Here is a 19,004-nt window from a genome sequence, read left to right as displayed (position 1 = left end):
CGACTGTTCGTCCCGCGGATCCAGTGTTGCAGAACCACCTGACTGCGTTTGGCGAGTATGTGGGAGAGATTCTGCCCAAGTACGTTCAGCAGGTCCAGGTAAATTTGAGATTAAAGTGCCCTGTCCAGGTACAGCGGGGTGAAATTAATGGACATGATTATTTAAAAAAAAAAAAAATGTAATGTTCAACTATTTCAGTCCATTTGAAGCCTATACCTCTGCCCCTGAATGACTAATCCTAGGGGTACATTCACTAAGGCTGCTAAAACATACAAGTGGTGGTGTTTCCCATACTCAGATTTAGGGAGGTATTCAATCTCGGGTCCCGACTGTCGGTACACCCCAGCATTCGGGACCCTGGCCGTCTTCGGCCCACTTGCCAGTTTATCGGATTCAATGTCCCATCTGCCAATCGGCAAAAAGTGGGCGTTTCTGTGAAAACATCCGTGCATTGTCAAGATCCATCGTGATCTCAACAATCCACTGCCGGGACTGACAGCATTGAGTACGCGCCCACCGCATTTTCCCCCGTCGGAAATAGCGGCAGGGATTGAATACCCCTCTTTGACTTTCATTTTCTAGTATACAATAGAGAAGGGATAGGTTAAAGCTGATTGGTTTCCATGTTTGGAAGCTATAGTAACGCTACATCCTAGAGTCTTTCACACAACGCCTGGGCAGTACGGATGGTGTAATGGTTAGCGTTACTGCCTCACAGCACTGAGGTCATGGGTTCTATCCCCACCATGTGTTATATATACGGGGCAGTACGGATGGTGTAATGGTTATAGCGTTACTGCCTCACAGCGCTGAGATCATGGGTTCTATCCCCACCATGTGTTATATATACGGGCAGTACAGATGGTGTAATGGTTATAGCGTTACTGCCTCACAGCGCTGAGATCATGGGTTCTATCCCCACCATGTGTTATATATACAGGGCAGTACGGATGGTGTAATGGTTATAGCGTTACTGACTCACAGCGTTGAGATCATGGGTTCTATTCCCACCATGTGTTATATATACAGGGCAGTACGGATGGTGTAATGGTTACATTACTGCCTCACAGCACTGAGGTCATGGGTTCTATTCCCACCATGTGTTATATATACGGGGCAGTACGGATGGTGTAATGGTTACATTACTGCCTCACAGCACTGAGGTCCTGGGTTCTATTCCCACCATGTGTTATATATACGGGCAGTACGGACGGTGTAATGGTTAGTATTACTGCCTCACAGCACTGAGGTCATGGGTTCTATCCCCACCATGTGTTATATATACGGGGCAGTACGGACGGTGTAATGGTTAGTATTACTGCCTCACAGCATGGGTTCTATCCCCACCATGTGTTATATATACCGGACGGTGTAATGGTTAGCATTACCGCCTCTCAGCACTGAAGTCATGAGTTCTTTCCCACCATGTGTTATATATACGGGGCAGTACGGATGGTGTAATGGTTAGCATTACCGCCTCACAGCACTGAGGTCATGGGTTCTATCCCCACCATGTGTTATATATACGGGGCAGTACGGACGGTGTAATGGTTATAGCATTACTGCCTCACAGCACTGAGGTCATGGGTTTGATTCCCACCATGGCCCTAACTGTGCTGTTTGTATATTCTCCCCATATTGGGTACTCCGGTTTCCTCCCACAAGCCAAAATTACATTGGTAGGCTAATTGGCTCCCAACAAAATTATCCCTAGATTGAATGTGTGCGTGTATATTACCTACATGTGGTAGGTAATATAGATTGTAAGCTCCACTGGGGCGAGGACTGATGTGGATGTTCTAATATGCTCTAACGCACTGCGGAATCCATGTGCGCTATGTAAATAACTGGCAATAAATTAAAAAGCCTGCATATATACGTTCCTTTAGTAGTTAAAACTAGTTGAAACAAAAGTTTAAGAATGAACTTTTAGAGACATAACTGCATAAGCGAGAGAATCGTATATGGTAGATCTCCTAAGTTATTGTTTCTTCTTCTTACTTCATGGCAGCCATACAATGGGTTCATCCCTCTCTCCCCTTACAATTAGACAGGTAGTTTTTCCCTAGGACACGCCCCCTTCTTCCTCCAGTACATAGCCAGCACCTTCCCCCATGACTCCAGTCTTTTTCCTGTCTCCTAGACAGATAGACAGTGTAGTACAGGTTTTTTTATTTGTTTCTTACCTACTGGTAGGCGTTACGCTGCCAGTCCTGGGCAGCGTTGGGGTGGCGGTGCCTTTTCCCATTAGGAGGTCTGGCCGGCGGCATGTACCTCGCTTGCGTGTACTGGTAAGCGGAGGGAGCCGGAGGTTTTTCTCCTAGTTAAATCCCCGCCGGCAGACAGAAGCGTCTGTGCGGCGCGTGCTGGGCTCCCGGTGTGCGGGTCATCAGGCGTTCAGGCGCGCTGCTCTGACCCAAACACGCTGTCCCCGCGCAGTACTGTGACGCAACCTTGCGGTCCACGGGGCAGGAAGTCAGGCGGGCGTGCGTTCCAAGCGTCGGGATGACGCGCACGCTGCCTGACGCTGCCGTAAGGCGGAAGTAGCCTTCTTAATGCGCCTGGTCGGTGTTACAGGCGCTTCCTCGTGCTAGCTGTGTTGTTTGCAAGCCCCGTGGTACCAGAGACATGGAGGAGGAAGCCTCTCAAAAACTTTCTACGTTGCTGCCCAGGTAGGTCCTCTCAGAGGACTGAGTTTTTATATATATATGGAAAATTACGCAGAGTAGTTAGTGATTATTGTTATTTAATCTTCTAGTGTGCCTGTGGGGACTAAGAAGAAATTGGCCAAGAAGAAACATGTTAGCAAGACATGTATTGGTTGTGATAAGATTTTCACTGGAGAGAATTCCTTGTGCCGCAGCTGTGACAAAGGAGCTGATACCAGTATTGGGACTGTTTCCCAGATTAGTGAGCTTATGGCCTGGATGAAAGATAACTTTGTCTCCAAGAAAGAATATCAGGGGAAGAGGTCCAGGTCTCAGACCAGTCTGGATGTAGAATGTGATTTACCTGCGGCTGCAGATATTGATGATGATGATGATGATGATGATGATGATGGGGATGACGGCACAGAAGCCGGTGAACTAGTGGAAGAGGAACGGTCCTTTAATTTAGAACTAGTGGAGGTGGTTCTTAAAGAACTGTATAAAACACTAAACTATAAACAACCACTAAGAACCGAGTATGACGCTCTGTTTGAGGACAGGTCGAGAAAGGGGAGGTGTTTTCCCGTCCACAAGGTGGTTAAGGAGATCCTAATTAAGGAGTGGTCCAATGCGGACAAACGGATTGGGCCTGTGAAAAGGACAGAGAAGATGTACCCCATAGAAGATGCAGAATTTCTAAAGTGGTGTAGTATCCCCAAAATTGATGCTGCAGTGTCCGAAGTCACCACCAAAACTACGATTCCTCTTGAGGACGGGGCATCTCTTAAGGATGCTATGGAGAAGCGTATGGAGAGCGCTTTAAAAAGGCTGCACATCTCTAGCGCCACATCTATCAAGTCAGGAGTGGGTATTGCCTCCTTGGCTAGAGCCCTTAGGATATGGTGCGCCTCTTTACAAGAGGACCTACAAGAACGGGTGGCTAGAGAGCAAATGATCAGCAGTCTGGCACAAATCCAACTTACCGTTGATTATATATGTGAGGCATCCCTAGACGTGCTGGATTACTCAGCGAAGGCGTTGACCTCTGGAGTGGTAGCAAGGAGAGCCCTGTGGCTCAAGTCTTGGGCAGCAGACACCCACTCTAAAAATAAACTGGCAACCCTGCCGTTCGAGGGGGAATTCCTTTTCGGCAGCAAACTCGACCAGATGATACAGAGGATGTCGGGTGGGAAGTCAGTGAGACTCCCCCAAGATAAAAGGGGAAGAGGTTTCAATTATTTCCCCAGGCAAAGCTTCAGACAAGCCAGGGCCTATAGGCCCGGGAGGCCTTTTCGGGAGAGATATACCTCAGGTATTTCCAGAGCCTTCTTTCGGCAGACTGTCAAAAGAGGGGATAAGAAACAGTGACAAGTTGTGTCCCGTGGACAATTTACAGGTGGCCGGAAGATTGCTGCAGTTTGCCCACATGTGGGAACAAACGGTACAAGACACCTGGGTTCTAGAAGTGGTGTCCACGGGATATCGCCTAGAGTTCATTTCAAAACCCAGAAGGGAAAAATTTTTAGTTTCAAGGATTCCAATTTTAAGGGCGGAGCAGGAAGCATTGGCCCTGAGCATAAGAGATCTGGCGGATTCGGGGGCCGTGGAGCCGGTCCCAGAGGCAGAGCAGGGCCTAGGGTTCTACTCCCGTTTGTTCGTGGTAACAAAAAGTTCTGGAGGTTTCAGAACAATCTTGGATCTAAGAGATCTAAACGCCAGAATCTGGAAACGCAAGTTCCACATGGAAACAGCCAAGACTATCCTTATGGGTCTGAGAAGGGAAGACTACATGGTCTCTATAGACCTAAGAGACGCTTATTTCCATGTCCCTATCTATATACCAGACAGAAAATTTCTCAGGTTCTGCGTCAAAGGAAAACATCTTCAGTTTACCTGCCTTCCCTTTGGTCTCACATCCTCACCGAGGGTATTTACAAAAGTACTCGTAGTCATGATAGAGTGCTTAAGGAGAAAGAACATAGCAATATGGGCTTATTTGGACGATCTACTTATCTCAGCAAAGTCAAAAGCAGAAGCCGTCCGAGATACAGAAATAGTAGTCCAGTTCCTACAGGATCACGGATGGCTGATCAATTGGAACAAGAGCCATCTGTGTCCTACACAGACCATCCAATACCTAGGCGTCATCGTGGACACAGTACGATTCGAGGTCACCCTGTCCGTCCAGAGATGCGAGAAGATTCAAGAGCTGGTAGAGGTAATCCAAAGGAATCGGAAGGTTCCGCTGAGACTAGCAATAAGTCTCTTAGGGATGATGTCTTCAACAGTGGAGGTGGTACCATGGGCCAGGTGGCATATGAGGACACTACAGTGGCATCTCCTACCCTATACCAGAAGCCAAGTTTCTCTGGAACGCTATATCACACTCCCTCAATCAGTGGTGTCGTCACTGCAGTGGTGGCAAAGCAGGTACATGGCGGTCAGAAGAATGTCTCTTTCAAGCCCACAGTATGTAGTGCTGACAACAGACGCAAGCGTCACAGGATGGGGAGCGCATTGCTCAGGCAAAACTACCCAAGGTATCTGGTCCGTCCAAGAATCGGATCTATCATCCAACCACAGGGAGCTTCGAGCAGTTTTCATGGCCATGAAGTTCTTTTCAGGCGAAATAGGAAAATCCCACCTAAGAGTCTTCTCAGACAACGTAGCGACAGTCGCTTATACCAACAAGCAAGGGGGGACAAGGAGTCGCCCACTGCTAGAAGAGATCCGGTTGATCATGGGCTGGGCAGAGAAACATCTCCGATCCATCTCGGCATTACACGTGCCAGGGGAAGAAAATCAGCTGGCAGACTTCCTAAGCAGGACTCAAATTCTGCCGGGAGAATGGGAGCTGAAGGACTCAGTCTTCAGACAAATCGTTCGCAGATTCGGCCAGCCACAAATAGATCTGATGGCGACGCCAGAGAATACGAAGGTTCAACGATTCTTCTCCAGAAACCCGGCACGAGGATCGGAAGGCGTGGACGCCCTGTCCCAAAGATGGCAGTTCTCCCTGGTATACATCTTCCCACCCTTCCCACTCATACACAAAGTGCTGTGGAAGATCAGGGCGGAGAGAGTTCGGGCGATAGTTATTCTCCCATATTGGCCCAGGAGGGCCTGGTTCCCGATGGCAGAGGGCATGGCGGTGGCAGAGCCATGGTTTCTCCCAGTGTCACAGGATCTTCTGATGCAGGGCCCAGTAATGTGCCAGGACCCACAGAAGCTTCATTTAGCGGCATGGAATTTGAAAGGAAGCAACTGACAGATAAGGGCCTGTCAGCAGTTGTAGTAGACATGCTGCTTCAAGCAAGGAAGAAAGTTTCCTCTGATATATATTATAGAATCTGGAGGATCTTCGCGGGATGGTCTGAACATAGATTTCCTTTTCCCAAGGCTAGACTGGCGCATGTTCTACAGTTCCTCTGTGAAGGGTTTAATAAGGGCCTATCCATAGCAACTCTGAAGGTACAAGTTTCAGCCCTTAGTGTTCTACTGGATAAGAAGTTAGCAGACCAAGGACTGATAAAAAGATTTTTTCAAGCAGCCAGAAGAATCCGTCCAAGGGTTAGACCAGTGATTCCTCAGTGGGACCTCAATCTGGTACTAAACGGTCTCATGGCAAACCCATTTGAACCATGTGAGAGAGCTGGGCTAAAATTTCTTACGTGGAAGGTAGCGTTTATGGTCGCTATTACGTCGGCAAGACGTGTAGGGGAGTTACATGCGTTACTATGTTGTGAACCCTACCTTAAGTTATTTCCGGACAAAGTAGTCCTAAGAACCAAACCTTCATTTTTTCCGAAGGTAGTCTCATCTTTTCATATGAGTCAAGATATTGTTTTGCCTTGTTTTTTTCCAAATCCAACCACTAGAAGAGAAAAAGATCTTCATACACTGGATATGGTGAGAATAATCAAAATTTATTTGGATCGTACAGCAAGCTTCAGGAAAACGAGATCGTTGTTTGTGATTCCACAAGGAGCAAAGAAAGGATTTGCACCTTCAAAACAAACTATCTCAAGGTGGCTCAAAGAAGTTATTTGTTTCACCTACAAGAAAGTTGGCCGACAAGCTCCAGAAGGTATAAAGGCACACTCGGCTAGGGCAATGGCAACTTCCTGGGCAAGAGAGGCTAACGTCTCGGTCAAAGACATATGCCAAGCTGCGACATGGTCGTCCATACATACCTTTGCAAAACATTATGCATTGGATGTAGCTGAAGAATCTTTTGGGAGCAGAGTTCTACATCAGGCCTTGATTTAAGGTATTGTAGCCCACCCTACTGCTTTGGTATATCCCATTGTATGGCTGCCATGAAGTAAGAAGAAGAAAGTTACGGATTATACTTACGATAATTCCTTTTCTTCGGAGTACTTCATGGCAGCCTGTATTATTATCCCCCCCGTGTTTGTGTTTTTCCCTAGGATCGGTGGCGGAGACGAGTCAAAAGACTGGAGTCATGGGGGAAGGTGCTGGCTATGTACTGGAGGAAGAAGGGGGCGTGTCCTAGGGAAAAACTACCTGTCTAATTGTAAGGGGAGAGAGGGATGAACCCATTGTATGGCTGCCATGAAGTACTCCGAAGAAAAGGAATTATCGTAAGTATAATCCGTAACTTTCACTTTTGCACCAAGAAAATAATAAATCTTCCCATAGCCAGCTGCCATAGACTGCAGTTTGTCCATCGTCCTTGTGATGTTGCAGCGTCTCACCACTAGATGGCGATGTCACACTATTACTCCCATAAACCTGTTCCCTACTAACAGTTATTTATATAGCACACACATATTCCGCAGCGCTGTACAGAGACTAGTTGAACTTTCACATCAGTCCCTGCCGCAGTAGAGCTTACAATCTATATTCCCTACCACATGTACACGCGCACGCAGACATTCTAGGGTTAATTTGCTGGGTGACAAGGGTTAATTTGCTGGGTCTATTGTGATGCCCTGAGCAGCCCCACAACAGGAATTCAAGGGGTTCACAACCCCCCCCCCCCCCCCCCAAAAAAAAAAATCGCCCCATAATTAACATGTCTAGTTTATAGGACTTACCTTAATTGTACCTTATCCACTGTGCAGCCTAGAAGCTCCCAGCGTGAGACCAGGGCCAGTGCTGATGTGCCCCATGTGCTCTCTGTTCTGTGCGATTCTCTATCTGATAACTGCTGCCGTTCATAGGTAACAAGCTATGGAGAACTGGAGATCATGATCCATCCAGATGGTGTCATACCTGTCATGGTATTTCTCCGCGATCACACAAATGCCCAGTTTAAATGCTTGGCGGACCTGACTGCAGTCGATGTCCCAACAAGGGAAAATCGCTTTGAGGTAAGTGCTGGAGCGAGCGAGTGTAATGTATGTGCCGGCCGCATCTGTGAACTTCCAGCAGGTTTATAATTGCATGTTTATTTGATTATGTCAAGGCCGATCATTGATTCTATGGGCTGTATGTATTAATATACATCTCCGCCCGGCCGCCGTGATGCCAGCGCATATGTACTAACGCATATGACTGGCATCGTGGTGTGGTGACAGAGGCCCCGTGCGATACCTGTACTGTGGTGTGCGGGGGGTCTCCATCACCTCCCAGCTGCCTACTGCTCCATTGCAGCTGGGACAGCTCAGCGTGGCTGACCCCGGCGCCTCCTCCTCCCCCCTGCAGCCGGAAGGACGTCCGGCTGCATTGCTAGGGGGAGGAGGGGGGTTTACCTTCCAGGGTCCAGGAGGACCTTTCAGGAAGGTTAGCTGGAGAGGGGGGTCGGCAGGGTTGCGGCGAAAAAAGCCAATAGGCTTCTATAGGGTATCGCCACCCAAAGGTGGCGATACCCTGACCGGCGGTATCGGTGCGGCCGGGTTTTAGTACATAGGAAAACACGGTAAACCGGGGGTTTTACCGCATTTTCCACTTAATACCCGCCCGCTTTGCGCTTAATACCCGTCCTATAGCTTGTATTGTCATTTTCAGATTATTATTTTTTTACTCCCCAGATTGTTTACAACTTGCTGTCTTTGCGCTTTAACGCCAGGATCCGCGTGAAGACTTACGCCGACGAACTGACTGCGATTGATTCACTCTGTTCCATCCACCAATCTGCCAACTGGTATGAGCGAGAGGTAAGCATCTGATTCATATAGCCGACACCAACCTGCAGAGGCCTCCTGTCACCCGTATACAGCAGGACTGGTGCGCAGCGAGGTCATTAGAACCCAGCCGCAGTGTAATTACGTCATAAACCGAGACGTAGGGGATTCGGCAACGCTTGGCGACAGCTAAAGTGCCAGCCTATGAGCTCCTGTCACTTATCAAACAGCCTGGAAGATGGCAGAAGTTGATTGGCCGTATTTTATATCTCTCCGCTTTAGCTCTCTCAGTGCTTTGCTAATTCAGCTATGGGTCATTGGGTCTACCCCATTTAGGTTGACATACATTGGGTTGACCACTGAAGGTCGACACCTGAAATAGGGCGTCATGGCTAAGCTCGATAGGGTTGGTAGGTTGACACGAGCATTAGGTAGACAATGGCAAGGTCAACACACAAGAGTCCACATGAGTTTTTCATGTTAGCAATGTCGACGGTCAACCGCGTACGCTCACCTTGCTTCGGGCACACTATTTTATTCTCCCACCACACTGTGGTGGATGGTAGGGCATGAAATACCGCCTGTCGGCACATGTCGGCTCAAAAAAAAAAAATCGGTGAAACTCGTGTTGACCTTCCCATTGTCGACCTAATGATTGAGGCGACTTCCCAACCGTGTCGACCTTAGCCATGTCAATTTATTGCATATTTCCGCCCACGCCATGTTGACCTTCAGTGCATGTCAACCTAATGACGGTTTACCCTGCTGACAGCCTCAGGTGCCGGCAGTGTACAGGGCATACGATCAGTTCTTCTGGCACTTTAACATTAAGTCCTAGAGGTTTCCTTCCAGTGTCCTACCACCTAGTGGACCCAGCGCCATAACTACCAATAAACAAGTTCCATTTCCCTTTTCCTGTCTAGTACCATCTCTGTCCTCTCTCTATGTATATGTTGTTACATTGCAATAGTGCCCATATAGTTATATGTAACGTGTGCTGCTTGTTAGGTCTGGCACATGTATGTCCTCTCTCTATGTATATGCTGTTACATTGCAATGGTGCCCATATAGTTATATGTAACGTGTGCTGCTTGTTAGGTCTGGGACATGTATGTCCTCTCTCTATGTATATGCTGTTACATTGCAATAGTGCCCATATAGTTATATGTAACGTGTGCTGCTTGTTAGGTCTGGGACATGTATGTCCTCTCTCTATGTATATGCTGTTACATTGCAATAGTGGCCATATAGTTATATGTAACGTGTGCTGCTTGTTAGGTCTGGGACATGTATGTCCTCTCTCTATGTATATGTTGTTACATTGCAATAGTGCCCATATAGTTATATGTAACGTGTGCTGCTTGTTAGGTCTGGGACATGTATGTCCTCTCTCTATGTATATGCTGTTACATTGCAATAGTGCCCATATAGTTATATGTAACGTGTGCTGCTTGTTAGGTCTGGGACATGTATGTCCTCTCTCTATGTATATGCTGTTACATTGCAATAGTGCCCATATAGTTATATGTAACGTGTGCTGCTTGTTAGGTCTGGGACATGTATGTCCTCTCTCTATGTATATGCTGTTACATTGCAATAGTGCCCATATAGTTATATGTAACGTGTGCTGCTTGTTAGGTCTGGGACATGTATGTCCTCTCTCTATGTATATGCTGTTACATTGCAATAGTGGCCATATAGTTATATGTAACGTGTGCTGCTTGTTAGGTCTGGGACATGTATGTCCTCTCTCTATGTATATGCTGTTACATTGCAATAGTGCCCATATAGTTATATGTAACGTGTGCTTGCTTGTTAGGTCTGGGACATGTATGTCCTCTCTCTATGTATATGCTGTTACATTGCAATAGTGCCCATATAGTTATATGTAACGTGTGCTTGCTTGTTAGGTCTGGGACATGTATGTCCTCTCTCTATGTATATGCTGTTACATTGCAATAGTGCCCATATAGTTATATGTAACGTGTGCTTGCTTGTTAGGTCTTGGACATGTATGTCCTCTCTCTATGTATATGCTGTTACATTGCAATAGTGGCCATATAGTTATATGTAACGTGTGCTGCTTGTTAGGTCTGGGACATGTATGTCCTCTCTCTATGTATATGCTGTTACATTGCAATAGTGGCCATATAGTTATATGTAACGTGTGCTTGCTTGTTAGGTCTGGGACATGTATGTCCTCTCTCTATGTATATGCTGTTACATTGCAATAGTGGCCATATAGTTATATGTAACGTGTGCTGCTTGTTAGGTCTGGGACATGTATGTCCTCTCTCTATGTATATGCTGTTACATTGCAATAGTGCCCATATAGTTATATGTAACGTGTGCTGCTTGTTAGGTCTGGGACATGTATGTCCTCTCTCTATGTATATGCTGTTACATTGCAATAGTGCCCATATAGTTATATGTAACGTGTGCTGCTTGTTAGGTCTGGGACATGTATGTCCTCTCTCTATGTATATGCTGTTACATTGCAATAGTGCCCATATAGTTATATGTAACGTGTGCTTGCTTGTTAGGTCTGGGACATGTATGTCCTCTCTCTATGTATACGCTGTTACATTGCAATGGTGCCCATATAGTTATATGTAACGTGTGCTTGCTTGTTAGGTCTGGGACATGTATGTCCTCTCTCTATGTATATGCTGTTACATTGCAATAGTGCCCATATAGTTAAATGTAACGTGTGCTGCTTGTTAGGTCTGGGACATGTATGTCCTCTCTCTATGTATATGCTGTTACATTGCAATAGTGCCCATATAGTTATATGTAACGTGTGCTGCTTGTTAGGTCTGGGACATGTATGTCCTCTCTCTATGTATATGCTGTTACATTGCAATGGTGCCCATATAGTTATATGTAACGTGTGCTGCTTGTTAGGTCTGGGACATGTATGTCCTCTCTCTATGTATATGTTGTTACATTGCAATAGTGCCCATATAGTTATATGTAACGTGTGCTGCTTGTTAGGTCTGGGACATGTATGTCCTCTCTCTATGTATATGCTGTTACATTGCAATAGTGCCCATATAGTTATATGTAACATGTGCTTGCTTGTTAGGTCTGGGACATGTATGTCCTCTCTCTATGTATATGTTGTTACATTGCAATGGTGCCTATATAGTTATATGTAACGTGTCCTGCTTGTTAGGTCTGGGACATGTATGTCCTCTCTCTATGTTTATGCTGTTACATTGCAATGGTGCCCATATAGTTATATGTAACGTGTGCTGCTTGTTAGGTCTGGGACATGTATGTCCTCTCTCTATGTATATGCTGTTACATTGCAATGGTGCCCATATAGTTATATGTAACGTGTGCTGCTTGTTGGGTCTGGCACATGTATGTCCTCTCTCTATGTATATGCTGTTACATTGCAATAGTGCCCATATAATTATATGTAACGTGTGCTGCTTGTTGGGTCTGGGACATGTATGTCCTCTCTCTATGTATATGCTGTTACATTGCAATAGTGCCCATATAGTTATATGTAACGTGTGCTGCTTGTTAGGTCTGGGACATGTATGTCCTCTCTCTATGTATATGCTGTTACATTGCAATAGTGCCCATATAGTTATATGTAACGTGCAGCTGCTTGTTAGGTCTGGGACATGTATGTCCTCTCTCTATGTATATGCTGTTACATTGCAATAGTGCCCATATAGTTATATGTAACGTGTGCTTGCTTGTTAGGTCTGGGACATGTATGTCCTCTCTCTATGTATATGCTGTTACATTGCAATAGTGCCCATATAGTTATATGTAACGTGTGCTGCTTGTTAGGTCTGGGACATGTATGTCCTCTCTCTATGTATATGCTGTTACATTGCAATAGTGCCCATATAGTTATATGTAACGTGTGCTGCTTGTTAGGTCTGGGACATGTATGTCCTCTCTCTATGTATATGCTGTTACATTGCAATAGTGCCCATATAGTTATATGTAACGTGTGCTTGCTTGTTAGGTCTGGGACATGTATGTCCTCTCTCTATGTATATGCTGTTACATTGCAATAGTGCCCATATAGTTATATGTAACGTGTGCTTGCTTGTTAGGTCTGGGACATGTATGTCCTCTCTCTATGTATATGCTGTTACATTGCAATAGTGCCCATATAGTTATATGTAACGTGTGCTTGCTTGTTAGGTCTGGGACATGTATGTCCTCTCTCTATGTATATGCTGTTACATTGCAATAGTGGCCATATAGTTATATGTAACGTGTGCTGCTTGTTAGGTCTGGGACATGTATGTCCTCTCTCTATGTATATGCTGTTACATTGCAATAGTGCCCATATAGTTATATGTAACGTGTGCTGCTTGTTAGGTCTGGGACATGTATGTCCTCTCTCTATGTATATGCTGTTACATTGCAATAGTGGCCATATAGTTATATGTAACGTGTGCTGCTTGTTAGGTCTGGGACATGTATGTCCTCTCTCTATGTATATGCTGTTACATTGCAATAGTGCCCATATAGTTATATGTAACGTGTGCTTGCTTGTTAGGTCTGGGACATGTATGTCCTCTCTCTATGTATATGCTGTTACATTGCAATAGTGCCCATATAGTTATATGTAACGTGCGCTGCTTGTTAGGTCTGGGACATGTATGTCCTCTCTCTATGTATATGCTGTTACATTGCAATAGTGGCCATATAGTTATATGTAACGTGTGCTGCTTGTTAGGTCTGGGACATGTATGTCCTCTCTCTATGTATATGCTGTTACATTGCAATAGTGCCCATATAGTTATATGTAACGTGTGCTTGCTTGTTAGGTCTGGGACATGTATGTCCTCTCTCTATGTATATGCTGTTACATTGCAATAGTGCCCATATAGTTATATGTAACGTGTGCTGCTTGTTAGGTCTGGGACATGTATGTCCTCTCTCTATGTATATGCTGTTACATTGCAATAGTGCCCATATAGATATATGTAACGTGTGCTGCTTGTTAGGTCTGGGACATGTATGTCCTCTCTCTATGTATATGCTGTTACATTGCAATAGTGCCCATATAGTTATATGTAACGTGTGCTGCTTGTTAGGTCTGGGACATGTATGTCCTCTCTCTATGTATATGCTGTTACATTGCAATAGTGCCCATATAGTTATATGTAACGTGTGCTTGCTTGTTAGGTCTGGGACATGTATGGAGTATTTTTTGCTAATCATCCGGATCTAAGAAGAATTCTCACAGATTACGGGTTTGAGGGACATCCGTTCCGGAAGGACTTCCCTCTCTCTGGCTATGTAGAGGTAAGTAGTAGGATTATATTGGAGTCTATGAGGGGTATTCAGTTGCACCTAGTTTTGGGTTATCGCGGGTATGTATGGCCCTTTTTTCAGCCTGATGGGCATCAACAAATCCTCTGGCATGATACACACCCACAGACGGGATGCGGTTACAATCCCGACCGCCGAAATCCCGACACTTTCTCTCTCTATGGGTGCCCACTCCATGCCCCAAGACCCCCACCCTCCGTCGGGATTTCGGCGTCGGAATTTTGAACGCCGGGATTCCGACCGCCGGGACTTAGTACCAATCACCCACAGACATCTGTTGTGAGGCAGCTGTAGGCCAAATTTCAGCAGAAATGTAGAAAATCCTAAAGGGTTCACAAACTTTCAAGCACCACTGTAAAGATGGTCCCACAGAGCAGGATGCTGGGTAGGCTGTGTCTGGGAACAGGGAGGCAGACCCATGGGACCAGGGTCTAGCAGATGCAATTCAGGGACAAGGAAATTGATACACGGATCAGGCCAAGGTTAATACAGGGACAAGGAGAGGAACACATGGGACTGAATCAGGGCGAGGGAATCCAGGGACACGGGCCGGGTAGAGGACGTCAAGTAACATACAGATAGACCCACAGAGGAGGATGCTGGGTAGATGACGTCTGGAAACAAGAAGGCGGATCCCATGGGACAGGATTTGGCAGATGGAATCCAGGGACAAGGAGATGAATGCGTGGGGCAGGGTCTGGTCAAGGGAATCCAGGGACAAGGAGAGGAACACATGGGACTGGATCAGGGTGAGGGAAACCAGTGAAAGCTTTAGGAATGCGACCTTCCTTTCTAGAGCACGCAGATATCTCAGAGGTTTAGAAATGACTGCAGACGGTCTCTTTCAAACAGGTTTATTCACCGTACCGTAACTTCCATAGCTCGTTGGTCATACTTATACCATGAAACACAAATGATTCCTCCCCCTTATGGGAGGGGATATTACCAAATACATACATGTTCACATGCTACACTCCCCTAGTGTGGTGTTACAAAGTCTATAACTGGTTTGAAGTAACTTTACTATGCCATCTCCGATGACATGGAAGAGTGTATTTCCTCATATGGGTAACCTTGAGTTATCTACAGAAGCTTGAAACTCAGAAGGAATATATCTCTTAACCCATTCAGCTTCCTGTACACAAGATAATTATATATAATGCTAGTACATATGGGTCTTTATAATACTTTGTACTGACAAGAATTATGCTATGGTATAAGTGATATAATGTTGAGTAAGATAAACTCTATCATTTACTCCCTCCTTTTTATAATAATTAAACATTACAATTGAGATTGCATTGTTTACATACAGTAGTAAACAAAGTCAAAAATACAAAAAAATTATTATAAATATAAGAAAACTCATAGTGGTCGGACATCTTACAATTCAAACTGCCTAACTATGCAAAGTATTAGTCACATCAGATGGTTCTAGTGGGTTATGGCCCTGAGAACAAGGTAGCTTCTCCCTGTCGTCAGAGAGCAATTGGCTGTTCGCTCACATCCATCGGAATAGACTGATTCTCTGCTTTCTGTGTCCTTCCAGATATGAGTTGTTTTGAACTTGGTTGTAGTTGCTGCGGACTGACACTGTTTTAGACAAATAGAGAAAACACACATCAATACCTTGAAAGCAATATAAGCAAGTATACATAGTCCTATAATTTTTTAGGCCAAACATGAGAATTCCCATAACCCATCCACCGATTCCTGAAAACCATGTAGATGGATTTAGAAAAGACAGCCAGCCCCAATCACCTCCTAGAGTGTCAGGTGTATTATGCTTAGTGGCATAGATCTTTTTTTCTTCTTCTATCTCTTGTACATGTTTTTCTATTGTCTCTTGTGCATTGTCAGTCTTATTAGTAATAAATGTACAACACAATATTCCTGTCTGGGTATATAAGGTCATACAATAACCTCCTGTCTGTGCCTGTGTATGGGATTATACTTCCTTACTTGGCCTTCTTGGCCTTTGATTATATTTTTTAGATCTTCATGATTTATCACTTGTGCTGCAGGTACTATGCATCCTAGGGTGAAATTCTCATAGTCGCCATAAACAAACCACTTGTAGGCATATTTCCCACATAAATAATATAGATTCTTTGGGAGAATTGGAGGTATGTTGTCCCACATTCTCCTTAAATTATCCAATCCTCTTTCTGTCGTTAGACTATCAATTACAAACTCGTTGGAATTGCTTCCTGTCTCATTCATCAAATGTGATGGGGACGAATGTCCACTCTCCTCCTCCTGAGGTAGGACCTTGAGAGCAGATCCAACAGTTTGTAGTGTTAAGGGCATTTCCTACCAAATTATGCAATTGCAACAACATATTTCGGTTTTCTCCATTAGGGGCCTTTCATCATTCTATGCATGTTTCCTCAGGTGGCTATCCACAATACTCTCAAATACACCATGAGATGAGTGGTACATTCCTACATTCATGGTTAGGGCTTACTACTTCCCTTTTTCTCACATAATGTGGTTTGGGATAGACTATAGAGGTAACTTGTACTGTACTATTGTTAACATAATCTGGTGCCTCTAGTATTGTACATAACCATATTATTGCCACTATTGTGGTTGCCAAACACATAATACATCCCCATAGACTTTTATCGGGTTTGGGCCCCAATAACATTTCAGCAAACTGCATCTTCAAACTTAACTTTGTAATCGTTTATAATGGGAGGCATGAATCCATGTGTCCCTCCCCTGTAGCTTCACTGATGTTGGTGCAGTCAGTAGGACCTGAAATGGATCATCATATCTGGGCTCAAGCGATTTCCGAACATGTCTCTTAAGATACACCCAATGCTATGGTATAAGTGATATAATGTTGAGTAAGATAAACTCTATCACCAGGGACAAGGGCCAGGTAGAGGATGTCCCCAGATAGACCCACAGAGCAGGATGCTGGGTAGACTGTGTCTGGAAACAAGAAGGCGGATCCCAGTAGAAGGAATCCAGGGACAAGGAGACAGGATTCAGTTGAGGGAATCCGGACAGGACAACCAACCCCTGGTAATGTTGCTCCTATTAGATGCACTGGGCAGTTAATGGAGGCAACATCCTGTGGTCCCTGTCCTGTTATATCAAACATGTGAGTGACAAATGAACACAACGGGAGAAATTTACTAAGATGTGAGTTCTGTTTCACATGGGATGAACAACACAATGTATGTCTTATTTATTTAGCACATGGGTCTTCAACCTGTGGCCCTCCAGATGTTGTGAAACTACAAATCCCAACATGCCTTGCCACAGTTTTAACACTCCCTTATAGCAAAGCTGTGGCAAGGCATGATGGGATTTGTAGTTTGACCACATCTGGAGGGCCACAGGTTGGCCAGGCCTGCACTAGAAGATAATAGATTGTATCTGACTCCCATCTTAGTAAATTTCCCCAATGTACCTGTTTAAAATATAGCTCTACTTAAAATGTATCTCTGCTTATGGACCCACCAGTATAAATGGCAGCCGTGCCAAGGTATAAAACGGAGGCTCCTATTGGTTATCTCATTTTTGTAGAACCATTCTAGGACTTGCAATTCTTAGCAGCCAGGAGATGTTGCCATGGAGATGTTGCATGTTACTGCGGTTTCTTAGGTACATTTTAGCTACTACCTATTGTGGAGGTATAAGTCCCAGCATACAACGTACTAGCAGCTTTGAAATAGATTGTGAATGGCAGATTGAGTGGTCGGTGTAGGGAATTGGCACCCGCAGAGAATGCCACACTTCCACTTCATCACACTTGTCCAACATTTAGCTGTGACTATATACAGTGTGTATCGGGCGCACGTTGTCCTTAGAGATAATGACATAAGGGTCCTCTCGTCTCACAGGTGCGTTACGATGACGAGGTGAAACGCGTTGTGGCAGAGCCAGTGCAACTGGCACAGGAATTCCGAAAATTTGATTTGAGCAGCCCGTGGGAGACCTTCCCAGCTTACCGGGAGGAGCAGGAGCGTCCGAAGCTGGAGTCAGGAGAAACCAAGGGAGAGGCAAAGTAGAGGCGGCATAGTTTGTGCTATTCTGTGTTCTTGTACGCAGCCTGTCATACCTATTTATGTACATAAAATAAACACCTACTGTAACCGTCACTGTCTGCTTCTACCAAATGTGTATGAGACTGAGTGGGAAGTCAGAACAAGCAGAGGTAATCTCATAAACGTGGTATCGCCATCCTCGCTTACCACTGGCTACACTTTCACTGTATGGATTGTATTATATGTCACTTTATTTGCAACAGTAGCTTTATTAAGACACCTCTCCCGATTTAAGATTTGTCCTTTGCGATACAAGGACTTCCTGGTTTATGACCTATGATTCGTTGGCTTGTGCGTCACATGACTCATGTAGCACAGCAGACACTGGGAGGGATCAGATAGGATCCCTCTTTGTGCACATTGCAAAATGAAAAACCCATCATCTTCTATTATGCTTCACCATCTAAAGAAGGAGTTGGTTACTGGGTCCGAGCTCCGAAATGTATCCCATATGGGAAATGCATTTTCAGAGATTTGACTGCAAAATTACCTTTGATACATCTCACAGGGCCTTTTATCAGGATTAGGATGATGCGGTCACACGTATCCCATCTCATTAATCCACTGGAGTTCTGGATCCTCAACATAGCTTACAATGTTTTCCCCTCCCATTGTCATACCTACCTTCCAAGCATCAGAGATGTCTTGGTTTTTTTTTTTTCAGATAATGCGTCTTACTTGATGGAAAGTCAAACATTGCGCGCTTTTATCCAGCTACAAGGGACTCTGCTTGATAATGATTACTTTCTTCCCTAGGCTGACAGGTAAAGAGTGGTATGTATTAAGGCCTTCTGAGAGAGATCGAAGGAGTAGTTGTACAAAGCAACAAATTAGCCGCTAATTGTCATTTCATAAACTGTGCTCGATAAATGACTGTTTCTGGACATTTTGTCAGA

General features: G+C 44.9%; 1 protein-coding gene across 1 annotated transcript in view; it reads left to right on the top strand.

Annotated features, from left to right (window-relative positions):
- The window catches only part of NDUFS3 (NADH:ubiquinone oxidoreductase core subunit S3), a 30,861-nt gene extending 12,699 nt beyond the window's left edge, over positions 1-18,162 (top strand). Inside the window, exons 3-7 of the mRNA XM_083164361.1 lie at positions 1-98; positions 7,835-7,984; positions 8,645-8,770; positions 13,901-14,020; positions 17,905-18,162. Coding sequence (XP_083020487.1) covers positions 1-98; positions 7,835-7,984; positions 8,645-8,770; positions 13,901-14,020; positions 17,905-18,072 — 662 coding nt within the window. The 3' untranslated portion in view covers positions 18,073-18,162. The remainder of the gene's footprint in view (positions 99-7,834; positions 7,985-8,644; positions 8,771-13,900; positions 14,021-17,904) is intronic.
- Positions 18,163-19,004: the final 842 nt, after the last annotated feature.

This window comes from Crinia signifera, chromosome 11 (genome assembly GCF_055691185.1).
Source record: "Crinia signifera chromosome 11, ASM5569118v1, whole genome shotgun sequence".
Lineage (NCBI taxonomy): Eukaryota > Metazoa > Chordata > Amphibia > Anura > Myobatrachidae > Crinia > Crinia signifera.
This window is presented reverse-complemented; position numbering and strand designations above follow the sequence as displayed.